This window comes from Portunus trituberculatus, chromosome 47 (genome assembly GCF_017591435.1).
Source record: "Portunus trituberculatus isolate SZX2019 chromosome 47, ASM1759143v1, whole genome shotgun sequence".
Lineage (NCBI taxonomy): Eukaryota > Metazoa > Arthropoda > Malacostraca > Decapoda > Portunidae > Portunus > Portunus trituberculatus.
The window spans coordinates 5,997,700-6,010,199 of NC_059301.1; the positions used below are offsets into that span (position 1 = coordinate 5,997,700).

At 41.7% G+C, this 12,500-nt stretch overlaps 2 protein-coding genes across 4 annotated transcripts in view; both read right to left on the reverse strand.

Annotated features, from left to right (window-relative positions):
- LOC123498255 (carbohydrate sulfotransferase 11-like) overlaps positions 1-4,801 on the reverse strand; it is a 17,647-nt gene extending 12,846 nt beyond the window's left edge. The window contains exon 1 of one of the 3 annotated variants that reach the window (XM_045245447.1): positions 3,958-4,801. In XM_045245447.1, the coding sequence (XP_045101382.1) occupies positions 3,958-4,417 (460 nt within the window). In that variant the 5' untranslated portion in view covers positions 4,418-4,801. The remainder of the gene's footprint in view (positions 1-3,957) is intronic. The other 2 variants (XM_045245448.1, XM_045245446.1) reach the window with 2 other exon arrangements.
- Positions 4,802-5,450: 649 nt separating this feature from the next.
- LOC123498253 (insulin-like growth factor-binding protein complex acid labile subunit) overlaps positions 5,451-12,500 on the reverse strand; it is a 55,103-nt gene continuing 48,053 nt past the window's right edge. Inside the window, exons 2-4 of the mRNA XM_045245444.1 lie at positions 8,399-9,635; positions 8,083-8,193; positions 5,451-6,955 (exon numbers count right to left, since the gene is read on the reverse strand). Coding sequence (XP_045101379.1) covers positions 6,766-6,955; positions 8,083-8,193; positions 8,399-9,633 — 1,536 coding nt within the window. The 5' untranslated portion in view covers positions 9,634-9,635 and the 3' untranslated portion in view covers positions 5,451-6,765. The remainder of the gene's footprint in view (positions 6,956-8,082; positions 8,194-8,398; positions 9,636-12,500) is intronic.

The following is a 12,500-nucleotide window of genomic DNA, read 5'->3' on the forward strand; positions in this document are numbered from 1 at the left end:
TGACAGTAGAGTAAAGCTATTTACATCTTGTATCAGCTGTTGTGTCTTTGAATGAATTGATGCATACTCTCTTGACCAACATCTGACCAGACTTACGATAGGTCTCTCTCTCTCTCTCTCTCTCTCTCTCTCTCTCTCTCTCTCTCTCTCTCTCTCTCTCTCTCTCTCTCTCTCTCTGGAAGAGTACCAAACTTAAGCTTCCAAATTTCCTTACTTCGATGAACTTTTGCCCATGACAATTTCCCCATGGCGGACATCTTGACGCTACAGTTAAGTCGTGTAGACTGAATTGAGAATAGGGTATATTTGCCTCCACACGCTCCAGATTCACTACACGAACTCCACGCTTCATAACTGTACTGTAACTTTAATTTCTCCGACGTAAATCGCTTAGACCAAGATTTTTTGTGTGTACGTTTAAAACTACTCGGACAATCTTTCGTCCTCAAAGTGTGTAATTGTAATGTGTACAGTGAAGTGGTGTAGAAACCTGCTAAGTTTTGAGTAGTGGATCTTTGCTCTCCTTTAAAATTTAGTGTATCGATTTTCCATCAGCAAGTGGCTGGCTTATTATTTTAACAAGAACATAAGAAGGACTTCATTGTTCTGTGTGAAGGCTTACTTATAAACACGCAAGGACGTAATTCTTCTGGGTTAAAGTGCAGGGTAATTATAATTAGGAAATGTCACCGTTACACCATGGAAATCGTGAAGGTTGCGCTCAAAACGAGGACAGATATGTTATCATTATAAATCAGTGGCTCAAGGTAAATGTAGCCTTCCACTGACTGATACCGAGCGTACTTGCAGAGTGCATGACCGCACTCCTGCCTCGACCAGTGCACCTAGCATGATTTATCGCCGAGCTACCCAGTCAAAATAAGATGAGTTCATGACGTGAAAAATACGTGCCAAAACACAATTTATGTTTTCCTTGTTAATCCAGCAACAAAAGTTTGAATATGAATCTGAAGTCTTGCCACGCTCCCTTCCCTGGTGTGTGGTGACGTGGTGCCGTGCTCTTTGTTTAATTCTAAGTCATTAAACCTATTACCTTTTTTCACACATGTTTAAGGAATTATTTAATTTGAATAGTAAATAATCATATGTACTGATCTTAATGAAGAGTTACATAGTTATATAGAGTTACATTGATGTATAAGTCACAACGGACCTTGCGTATCCCTTCATGTTGACTAAGGAAGTGATAATAGAAATTAAGGACAGTAAAGAAAAAAAAAAAAAATATATATATATATATATATATATATATATATATATATATATATATATATATATATATATATATATATATATATATATATATGCCTGGCTTAACTCTTTCAACTATGTCTATCGACTTGTACCATTTTTTCTTGCTGAAAGTTTGCCTACAGTCAGCCTGTAGAGAAAAGGATGACCGTTCTAATCCCTCAAAATACAGTCCTATATCTTTAATCTCTTGCTTGTATAAAGTTTTTGAATATCCTAGATAGGGAAATTCTCAAACATCTGTCACTTCACAATCTTCCCTCTGATCGCCTGTATGGATTCAAAGCCGCTCTACTGGTGATCTTCTTTTTGGCTTTCCTAATTGAGTCTTGGTCATCTTCTTTTAGAGGTGTCGGTGAAAGTTTAGCTGTCGCGTTAGACATATCAAAAGCTTTTGATAGAGTCTGGCACAAAACCTTGATTTCAAAACTGCCATCCTACGGTTTCTATTCTTCTCTCTGCAACTTTATCTCAAGTTTTCTTTCCGACCGCTCTATTGCCGTCGTGGTAGACGGCCACTGTTCTTCTAAATCTATCAACAGTGGTGTTCCTCAGGGTTCTGTCCTGTCACCCATTCTCTTTTTATTATTCATTAAAAATCTTAACCAAACTTCTTCCTCTATCCACTCCTACGCTGATACCACCCTACATCTTTCCACGTCCTTTCAGAGACGACTAACCCTTCAAGAAGTCAACAGATCACGCAGGGATGCCACAGAACGCGTGACTTCTGATCTTTCTAAGATTTATGATTGGGGCAGACAAAACTTAGTAGTGTTCAATTCCTCAAAAACTCAATTCCTCCATCTATCAACTCGACACAACCTTCCAGACAACTATCCCCTCTTCTTCAATGACACTCAACTTTTCCTCTCTTCTACACTGAATATCCTCAGTTTGTCCTTTACTCTTAATCTTAACTGGAAACTTCACATCTCATCTCTTGCTAAAACAGCTTCTATGAAGTTAGGCGCTGAGGCGTCTCCGTCAGTTTTTTTTTCTCCTCCAACTAACTCTACAAGGGCCTTATCCGCCCATGTATGGAGTACTCTTCGCATATTTGGGGGGATTCCAGTTACATAGTTTTACTAGATAGGGTGGAATCAAAAGTTTTTTGTCTCATCAACTCCCCTCCTCTGACTAACTGCCTCCAGCCTCTTTCTCACCACCGAAATGTTCCATCTCTCACTATCTTTTATCGTTATTTTCATGCTATCTGCTTTTGTGATTTTGCTAACTGCATGCCTCCCCTTCTCTTGCGGCCTACCTGCACAAAAAAAATGGAAATTATTCCATAAGGCTCCGCAACAGCTAAAGTCATATGGCACCGTCATATGACCTTAGCTACATCTCCCACCGGAGAACTAGGCAAGGATTCGAACCCGGTCCGCCTAGACCGGATGCCCGAATATGAGCCGCCGTAACCAACTACGCCACTCAGCCTCCTCGCTGCATAAGGCTTTCTTCTCATACCTCTATCGTGTGCAACTTTCTAATGCAAGAGTTAACCAGTACTCTCAATCATTCATAATTTTCTCTGGTAAGTTCTGGAACTCCCTGCCTGCTTCTGTATTTCCATCTGACTTGACTTCTTTTGAGAGAGGTTTCAAGACATTTGTCCCAAACTTTTGGCTAATTCTATATTGATCTTTAAAGGAACTGGCATTTAAGTAGGCCTTTTGTTTTAATCTTTTGTTGTCCTTGGCCGGTTTCCTCTCGTACATAAAAAAATTGTATATATGTATATATATATATATATATATATATATATATATATATATATATATATATATATATATATATATATATAAGTAATTGTGGTTACATATTAAGGTTTGATAATGTGTTGGTAGTTAGTAATGTTGACTGGAAGGGAAAGTTGTATAGGACAGTGGTTCCCAAACTGGGGTCCCCGGACCCCTGGGGGTCCCTGAGAAGGTCCTAGGGGGTCCGCTACTTCTCCCGCCAACCTTAGGAGAGAGGATAGAAGGTACCCGTTTTCTTTCACTTTAGCCAGGTGCCGGCGCAGCCGATCGCCACGCACACCGATGATAGCACCTCATTCAACCTGTGATATTTTGGTAACCATAGCATCTAGATGCTTCTGGTTTTTTGCATTGCAAAGAGGAAGAGTCGGTTGTGGACATAATATCATTTGTACTCACTCTTTATTGAATTTCCTAGTATAATCAGTATGTGAATACAAGCTATTTTGTGTGTTTTCGCCAAACCTCCCGAGTTAGCGCGAGTGAAAAGTCTTAAAGTCCCCGAGGTTTAAGGGTTAATTTGAATTTATTACGACGTAGTGTAATGCTCAAATATGTAGGAATGATTTAAGTAGGCAACGACATAAGTAATCGTTTGGCACTAACTGACATCAAACCAAACCAAACCAATTTTACTTTTGTATTGAATTTAAAACAATAAAAATATTGAAAATATTTCAAATATTTATTTTAAGACTTTCTTCGTGTAGGAATATGCAAATAGTAAATTTACTGCATTGTAATCATATAATGGGTACCTTGGTATGGTAATAGTAACTTCTGATTGGCTGGGGGTCCTCGGATGGGACTTAAATATCTGGGGGGTCCTTAGCATGGTAAAGTTTGGGAACCTCTGGTATAGGATATTTTAAAACACAGTTGCAGTAATTGTTCAGTTATGTTGATGTTAAATAATTACCTGGCTCATCACCGTCGTGAGACCTGTCAGTGCCTGGCGGCGCCTGCTGAACGTGTTGGCGGCGACACACCTCTTGAACCACCCTGGCCCGTTGCTCCAGCAGGCGGCAGGTTGTCGGCTTGACCTGCTGCGAAGCGTTTCTTTGCTGGGCGTCTCCTACACACAGTGTTGTGAGACGCCGGAGATTTTTCCTGTTTACTTGGTGTTTGCGGTGAACAGTTGCAGGAGCAGTGGTGTTTCGTTGAGGCGAAAAAGTGTAATATATTTTTCTATCTCCCAATGTTGTACTGTTTGATATCACCGTGTGGTGTTGCCGAGGAGGGTTCCAAAACCTCCAAACACTGCTGGCAGGTTTTAAGTGCATGCTAGGCAGCTCATGACTCAGTAGGGAGTAACACAGGAACACTGCTGACACAAGCAACACCACCAGCAGTCCCACTTTGTGTTGATTTACCTTCATTTCTTAAATGAATGAATCACCCATTGATTGCACTTGGCTGTGATCAGGACATGCACTGCGTACACTGGCACTGGAGGCACTGAGCCTCGTGCCCCAACATATCATTCACTACCTGTAGCAGTATGCACCCCTTCGTGTCTCCCTGCCGCACCATGCCGCCCCGCGCTGACATGAAAACACAGCAGGCTCACCACTACTCCGTCAGATCAGTGACCTTGCTGCACTATGGTCGTGGCGCCACCCGTGACACACTCCCTCTCATCCCCAAGCGAGTGAGGGCCCCAGTCACCGTCTCTCATCACTGCTGCCGCAAAACTCCAGCCACTGAACCACTGTTCTGGCTCGGCCACCGATACCCGCGGTCATCCTCAAGGTCGTCCGAACGAAACATTCAGTAATCCGGTTTTTTTTAATGAAATGCGGCAAGCCTGTAGATAAACTACATACATTAGTTCTGGAATATGCCCGCTGTTTATGGGTTGGTTAGTCCATTTATGTTTATCTATAAATTTGAGGCCATGATACATTTCCCAGTATGGATGAGAGTTGTTTGGAAATGTTTTGAGGTATTTGATTAACCTGTCCGGCGGGGCGACAGTGTTGCCATAGGAAGGGCGCCGTGTTTGTGTCATTGAGTAACCGCCTCTTTCTAGTATTTCTCGTTCCCTTCCCCCCTGCCCCTCTCTCTCTCTCTCTCTCTCTCTCTCTCTCTCTCTCTCTCTCTCTCTCTCTCTCTCTCTCTCTCTCTCTCTTGTTTGTATACTTCAAACTTACACAGGAACTAATTACGTAAGTTTGATGAATAACAGAGGTGAGTCCCGCTGCTCCTCTCATCACCACCACCACCTTATTCATCCAACCCATCTCCGTTCCCCGTCCCCTGACTCATCTCCCCCTCTCCTACCACTCCCGCACTGCACTCCTTAGAAAAGAGTGCTGATAAGATTAGGTACGAGGAATGCATCTCTCTCTCTCTCTCTCTCTCTCTCTCTCTCTCTCTCTTTCCATCCTTAGGGAAAACAAACATGACAGGATTCATTCATATCTTTTATTTTTTGTTGCATTTCTTTTCTTTTTCTGTACAAAAATATACGTATAAAATCTGAACATCGAGGCCTGGTACAAGGGATTAAGATTACGAGTAGTACATACGTATACCATTCTTGCATGTTTCAGCAATGCTGTGGACTAGGCGTGGTGGTGCTGGTGGTGAGTGAGTGTGCTGGGACCGGTGAGTGTTGAGTGTATGCCTTGATACATAGAGCAGTGGAAGGCAGGACCAGGAAGGGAGGGAAACACGACACTTGAAGGTAAGGACACGATGGAATAGGAAGGGAAGGAAGGTGATAGAGCTGGTGGGTATATTTGTCTCTCCTTTGGTCAGTTACACACTTGATTTCAGGATCGAGAGGGGAAGGGAGAGAAAGAAGGGTATGGTTGGGTTAATGGGTGCCTTGTGTGTGTCTCGTGGTACACAAGACACATTTGAAGACATGAAAGGCAATGAGTAAGTGGAAGAAGGATGTGGTTGGAATTGTATATGGTCAGTATGAGTATTAAGACAGTACTATATATATTTTTTTCGGGAAACAGTTATGTGTGTGTGTGTGTGTGTGTGTGTGTGTGTGTGTGTGTGTGTGTGTGTGTGTGTGTGTGTGTGTGTGTGTGTGTGTGTGTGTGTGTGTGTGTGTGTGTGTGTGTAGGTGAGCAACTACGGACACGAACAGACTCGTGTAAACTTGTATAATGTCACCAAATGATTGACAATTTCTTAAGGAGAGATAGTTTGTCAGTAAATATAAACAAAAAAGATTGCTCAGAAAAGTGGATAAAGAACAGTCTGGCTGTCTGTCAGTCCGTCTGACCGTCAGTCAGTCAGAACTGTGTTTAAATTTTACAGATACAAAAGAAAAACAGAAAATGTTTCATCTTTTTGTGATTTTGGGAAACATGTTAGAGATGGGGATTCTCTTGTCCACCCTCCTCTTTGTCCGCTTGCCTGTTCGTGTAGTTTCCTGGTGTGTTGTGGAGGAGGAATGCCAGTGTGGACTGTGGGGAGAGTTGAAGTCATGGGGAGAGGTGGGGATGGTAAGGCCGGATTATGCACTTGGAGTCGTTGTTGGGAGGAGGAAGAGGGGAGGCATCTGCTGCTGCTGCTGCTGCTGCTATATGGAAAAGGGACATGACAAGCTTCTGATTACGAAGATGTGTCGAAATGCTCCTTAAACTCTTGATTGATTGATTGATTGAGAGAGAGAGAGAGAGAGAGAGAGAGAGAGAGAGAGAGAGAGAGTGAGTGAGTGACAGAGACGCACGCTCGACCAATATACAACTCTTATTGGTACATATCATACATGAACTCCGCTCTGTGACTTGGTGTTAGAGTCGCGGGTGCTTGGAGCAGCATGGGGCACTGTGAGGGAGGGCGTCCCGGGCGGGCGATGGTGGCGGTGTCCCTCTTGCTGGGTCCAGGGCGGCAAAGGGTCGGCTGGCCACTCACTACTGCTCAGCTTGCCTTGTCTTCGTCGCCGCCAGTGTCTGTGGGATGTGTTGGGGTGAGCTAGTGCAGGTGTTGCGAAGGTTGTGTTGGAAATGTTTAAAGTTGGCGGGGTTCAGAGGAAAATGTAACCTAACTCTAACCTAAACTAACCCATCTAAACCTAACCTAACCTAACCTAACCTAACCCATCTAAACCTAACCTAACATAACCTAAGATAACCTAGATCATTCCTGTCTAACCTAACCTGACCTAAAGTAATCTAACCTTACTTAATCTAACCTAACCAAATCTAACCTGATCTAACTTAATTTCATGTACCTTAAAGTAATCCAGTATGATTTAACTTACCGTAACCAAACCTGACAGAACATGATCTATTTATACCTAAACAAACCTGACATAACTAATCTTAACCTAACCTAATACAGAATGCTGTAATGTGGTCCATCTAAGAAATAATTTGAATGGTTTGTCATTTTTGAACTGCAAATATAATTAGTTTTCTATATCTCTTTGGGATTTAAGAACACAATAGCTTAAAAAGAAACCAGAAAGATTACACATGCCAGTTTTTTCTTATAAGTGAAGTTAGATCTACTATTGTTGGCATTGAGTCGTCAAAAATCTTCCCCTCTTCCCCCCACCACTCTCTCTCTCTCTCTCTCTCTCTCTCTCTCTCTCTCTCTCTCTCTCTCTCTCTCTCTCTCTCTCTCTCTCTCTCTCTCTCTCTCTCTCTCTCTCTCTCTCTCTCTCTCTCTCTCTCTCATCTTCTAAGGCATCCTCCTCCTCCGCATCACATTTCAACATCAATTCAATTCTTGTGTGTCTTTCATGTAATTCCGCTCTTACCGTTTCTTTCGTATGATCAAACCATTTTAGCGTGCTGCGTCTCACAACTCATCCCATATCTCTTAAAAGACATGCTAGATTTTTTCTCCCTTCAAATCTAGACTTTTATCAATCTCACCATTCATTCTGCTCACACCACAGACTTCTCAAGTAACTAAATAACATATTTGTTGTGTTTGAGTCCTGCGAGTCCTGCATTTTTGTGTTTTATTCTTTGTCGGGTTTTCATACATGTATATGTAATTTTGAAGACTGATATTCTCTCGAACTAGTCCTTGTCTCTCTTCCCATCATGCGTTCCAGTGATTGCCTTACTTGTAGAGGAGCAAGGTGAGGGTGAGGAGCAGGACGCAGGATGCCGCTGCAGCCACCACGGCTAGCACGGTTTCCACGCCCTCGCCACACAACTGCTCGCGTGGCGTCAGTCTGAGGACAAGTCCAGGAATTACTGGCGGCAATGTTATCACCATGCTTAGATTATCGGTTGCCTATAGTTCAACGATCAGTAGAAAAATTTGTTGCTATAAAAGTCAACATAAGGGAGAAATTCAACCTGAAATGTAACAGTCAACGGTCATGTATGTATGGCTTCAGTGACTAAGACATAATAGCGTCAACTAGAGGTTCCTACCTAGAGAGGTAGAGGCCCCTCAGCTTGTCTGGTGCCGCGCACTGTAGGTCTCGGGAGGCTATGGAGGTATTGGCAGACCTGACGAGCTGTGCTAGCCACCTCACGGAGCAGTTACACACTAGCGGGTTGTCCCGCAGGTCTAGTTTCTGTAGGGTCTTCCAAGGTACCTCAACTTCAGGCAAACTCTTTAGACCGTTGTCGCGGAGGTCCAGGCTGCGCAGGTTCTTAAGGGGCTTGAACAGGCCGCTAGGCAGGTGCTTCAGCTTGGGGTTGTGGGAGAGTGTCAGGTGTTGGAGTTCACCACAGCCACTCAGTGCCTCTGGTGACATCGCTTTGAGCTCTGGGTTGCGGGACATCTCGAGGGTCGTGAGAAGACTCTGGACACTAAACGCCCCCGCTCTCACTTCCCTGATCTTGTTTCTGCTGAGCGAGAGAAACTCCAACTTGGGTAAGAAGGATAAAGCTTTGGTCGGGACTTCATTGATAGAGTTCCCGACGAGGCTGAGATTCTGCAGGTGCTTCAGGGACATAAAGGTGGCTTGGTCGAGGTGCTCAATGTTGTTGCCGTCGAGAGCAAGTAGCTTGAGGTCGTGGTTGGTGAAGGCCGAGGGACTGAGGTCAGTCAGTCTGTTGCGGCACAGGTGGAGGGTTTGTAAAGACGCCGCCGCGTGCAGCGCCTCAGTGGGGACGTGTCTGAAGTAATTATCACTGAGATCCAAGAGAAGGAGAGACTTTGGACCACGGAAAGCATGCTGAGACAAGAAAAACAGGCGGTTGTGGGATAGATGGAGGACAGTTAAATGAGGCAGGTCGTTCAGCACGCCCTCAGGTAGGTCGTCTAGGCTGTTGTAGCTCAGGTCGAGATGCGTTAGCGCTGTTAGGCCAGTGAAGGCTCTCGGGAGCAACGTGGACAGGTTGTTGTGAGCGACACTCAGTTTTTTCAAGTTGCTTTGAGCCTCAAAGTTGCCAACTCCCAACGACTCCAGCAGGTTGTGAGATAGGTCTAAGTCTTCCAGCAGGTTGAGGAACACCAGTGCTTGCTCCAGGGACGCGATGGAGTTGTGGGCGAGGTCAAGGCGGCGTAGTGATGGATTGAAGAGGATGGGCACCAGATTGAGGCCAGCGCCCACACACCGAGCGCTGGGAAGAGAATCGTCGCAGGAACACCCGCGAGGACAGAAAGCCCTGACTAGAGGGACTAAGTAAGCCCAGGCCAGCCACCACACTGCCGCCATGCCTGCAACACAGGAATGAATCAATGACGTCACGGCACCGCTTTGCTTTCCATATACGTACAGTATATGAACACTCCATGCTTCACGCCACACTCCACTCCCTTTGATGATGATGATGATGATGATGATGATGATGATGATAATAACAATAATAATAATGAAAATAATAATAATGTTCAGACATTTATTTGACAAGTTGGAGGAGGTGCGAGGAAAACACAGGTGGACGGAATTGACTTTAGTTTCGAAAAATAAATTCATCTCCCTACACCTGTGTTTTCCTCACATCTCCAATAATGATGATAATAATAATTATAATGGTAGTAATAATAATAATAATAATAATAATAATAATAATAATAATAATAACAATAATAATAATAATAATAATAATAATAATAATAATAATGATTATAGTAATGATTATAATGATAATTATGATAATAATGATAATAATGTATAATAATAATAGTGATACATGATAATAATAATAATAATAATAATAATAATAATAATAATAACAATAATGATAACAATAATAATAATAATAATAATAATAATAATAATAATAATAATAATAATAATGATGATGATAATAATAATAGTAATAATAATAGTGACAATGATAATGATAATAATTCTAGTAATAATAATTATAATAATAGTAATAATAATAGTGACAATGATAATGATAATTATAATAATAATAATTATAATAATAATAATAATAATAATAATAATAATAATAATAATAATAATAATAATAATAATAGTAATAATGATAATAATGATGACAATAATTATAATGTCCCAACATGGTGAAAATTTGATTTAATGTCTAATAAGTTTTTATTAGGAAAGGATGGAAAAGCATTAGCTGCAAAATTAAGCTGCTTACAATGTTATACGCCGCATCATCATCATCATCACCGTCACCATCATCATCACCATTACCATCAATCATAAGCTAAATTTGTAGGTGTGTTCACGGAACTCTGTGAACCCTGTAGATAAGTATCCGCGTGTGTTGATGCGGCTGTCGGTATCGCGGGGCTTGACGCAATGTTCCCGGAACCCACCGCAAGGTGGCACTACACGACGAAAGCTTTGATGGAACACAACAGAATAGTTTAGTATAGATTTGCCTGGTAATGGTGCGGGACATCTAATTATCTATGATGCAGTCACTCTGTCGAGGTTGTACCGCATGGAATACCTTGGAATGGCCTCAGAATTGAAGGAAACCATGAAAAATATACGGACCAGCATTGTTTTCGGCAAAAAAGTGGCATTTAATCGAAAAGACACAAGAGCCGTGACGTCACAAGTGATCTTGATTTTGATCTTGATGGTACAGACCAAAACATGTGGATATTTGAGTTATTTTTGACGTATTTGTACATCATGAATAATGTTTGATGATGAATGGGCGAAGTATTAGTGACATGGGGATCTAAAATAGTGAAAGAAATGTTATATAATGTATATGTGAATACTGCGATGATAAATGTGGCCCCCGTGTTTATCGCCGTTTGTGCTAACGGTTTGAGTCTGGTGTGACGTAGCGAGGTATCAGAGACTTTTCAGAGTACGATACAACAAGAGGTGGTGAGTTGCTGGGGACGAGGGAGTGTATGAGTGTCAGGAAGGGAGACCTGTTTGGCGGGGTGGCGCGGAAACGGATCACCTAATAGTATCGCAGCCACACCTGCGCCGCTCATGCATCTAGACGAGAGCAAGGCTGGAAACCGGATCGGGGAAACTCCACTACACTGCACCGGGGGAGAGAGTGAAAAAAAAAAAAGTTGGCGTTAATTTTTGTTATGTGGCGCTTTTGAGTTTTGTTTTATTGTTATTATTATTATTATTATTATTATTATTATTATTATTATTATTATTATTATTATTATTATTATTATTATTATGTAAAAGATTGGAATGCAAAGCATTCCAATCTTTTACATTGGTAAAACTGCCGCTTCCCCTGGACAATACATGTACTCGTACATGCATCAGGTCTGGAATACTCTTTCAAAACTTGCTGTTGTGTAAGGCAACTAAACCTTTGTCCGTCAAGAAACAATACCATCCAAAAAGTACAGCCTAATTTCAAACTGCAAAAAATTTCCCCCTGCAGTTATTCAGTACTGTCATTATTGAGGAAAAACAGTTAGCCATCCTTTATATTACTCAAGTATCAGGTTCATAACTCACTATGCGTCACGACCCCTACACATGTACATGTACGTCCCTTTATCTAGACGCAAAGCATGGCATCAATCCCTAGTTCCGAAAAACTCTGGATGTAAGGTCCAGTAGACAGTCAACACTTGTATTGTTCTTTACATCGGCTATAAGGTAGAAAATAATCCTGGCTAACTCTGTCTGTGCATCCTCTCCTCGGTCTGGGTGTAACCCTTCTGAGGATTGTGTCTAAGAGTGTGGCTGCCAGATGTATGGTGCAGAATATGTGTATTAGTAGTGTTATGTTTTTTTCAAACCTTACTATCTAATTGATATTCCTACAAAATTCACAAAAGGTAAATAATTAAGCCGATCGTTTGACATTATACAAGAAATGTTGCAACTTTGCTGCTACCGACTCTCTCCATTTATAAGATATTCGCTTTTTGTTTTTGTTGAAATGGATCCGTAACTTCAATATTAAACCTGCAACTTAGATATGAGATTACTGTAGATTGAGATAACGTGTCGTCTGTAGATCTCGGGTGGTTCAATATTCGTGATTTACATGATTTAATTTTCGAAAATTCTGGAAGAGACGGGAGATTCTTTTGGTTGTATTTATTTTTTTTTCTTGATTCACTTCCTTTACAGTGTTCTACTGTTCTGTTTTAAATTTAAGG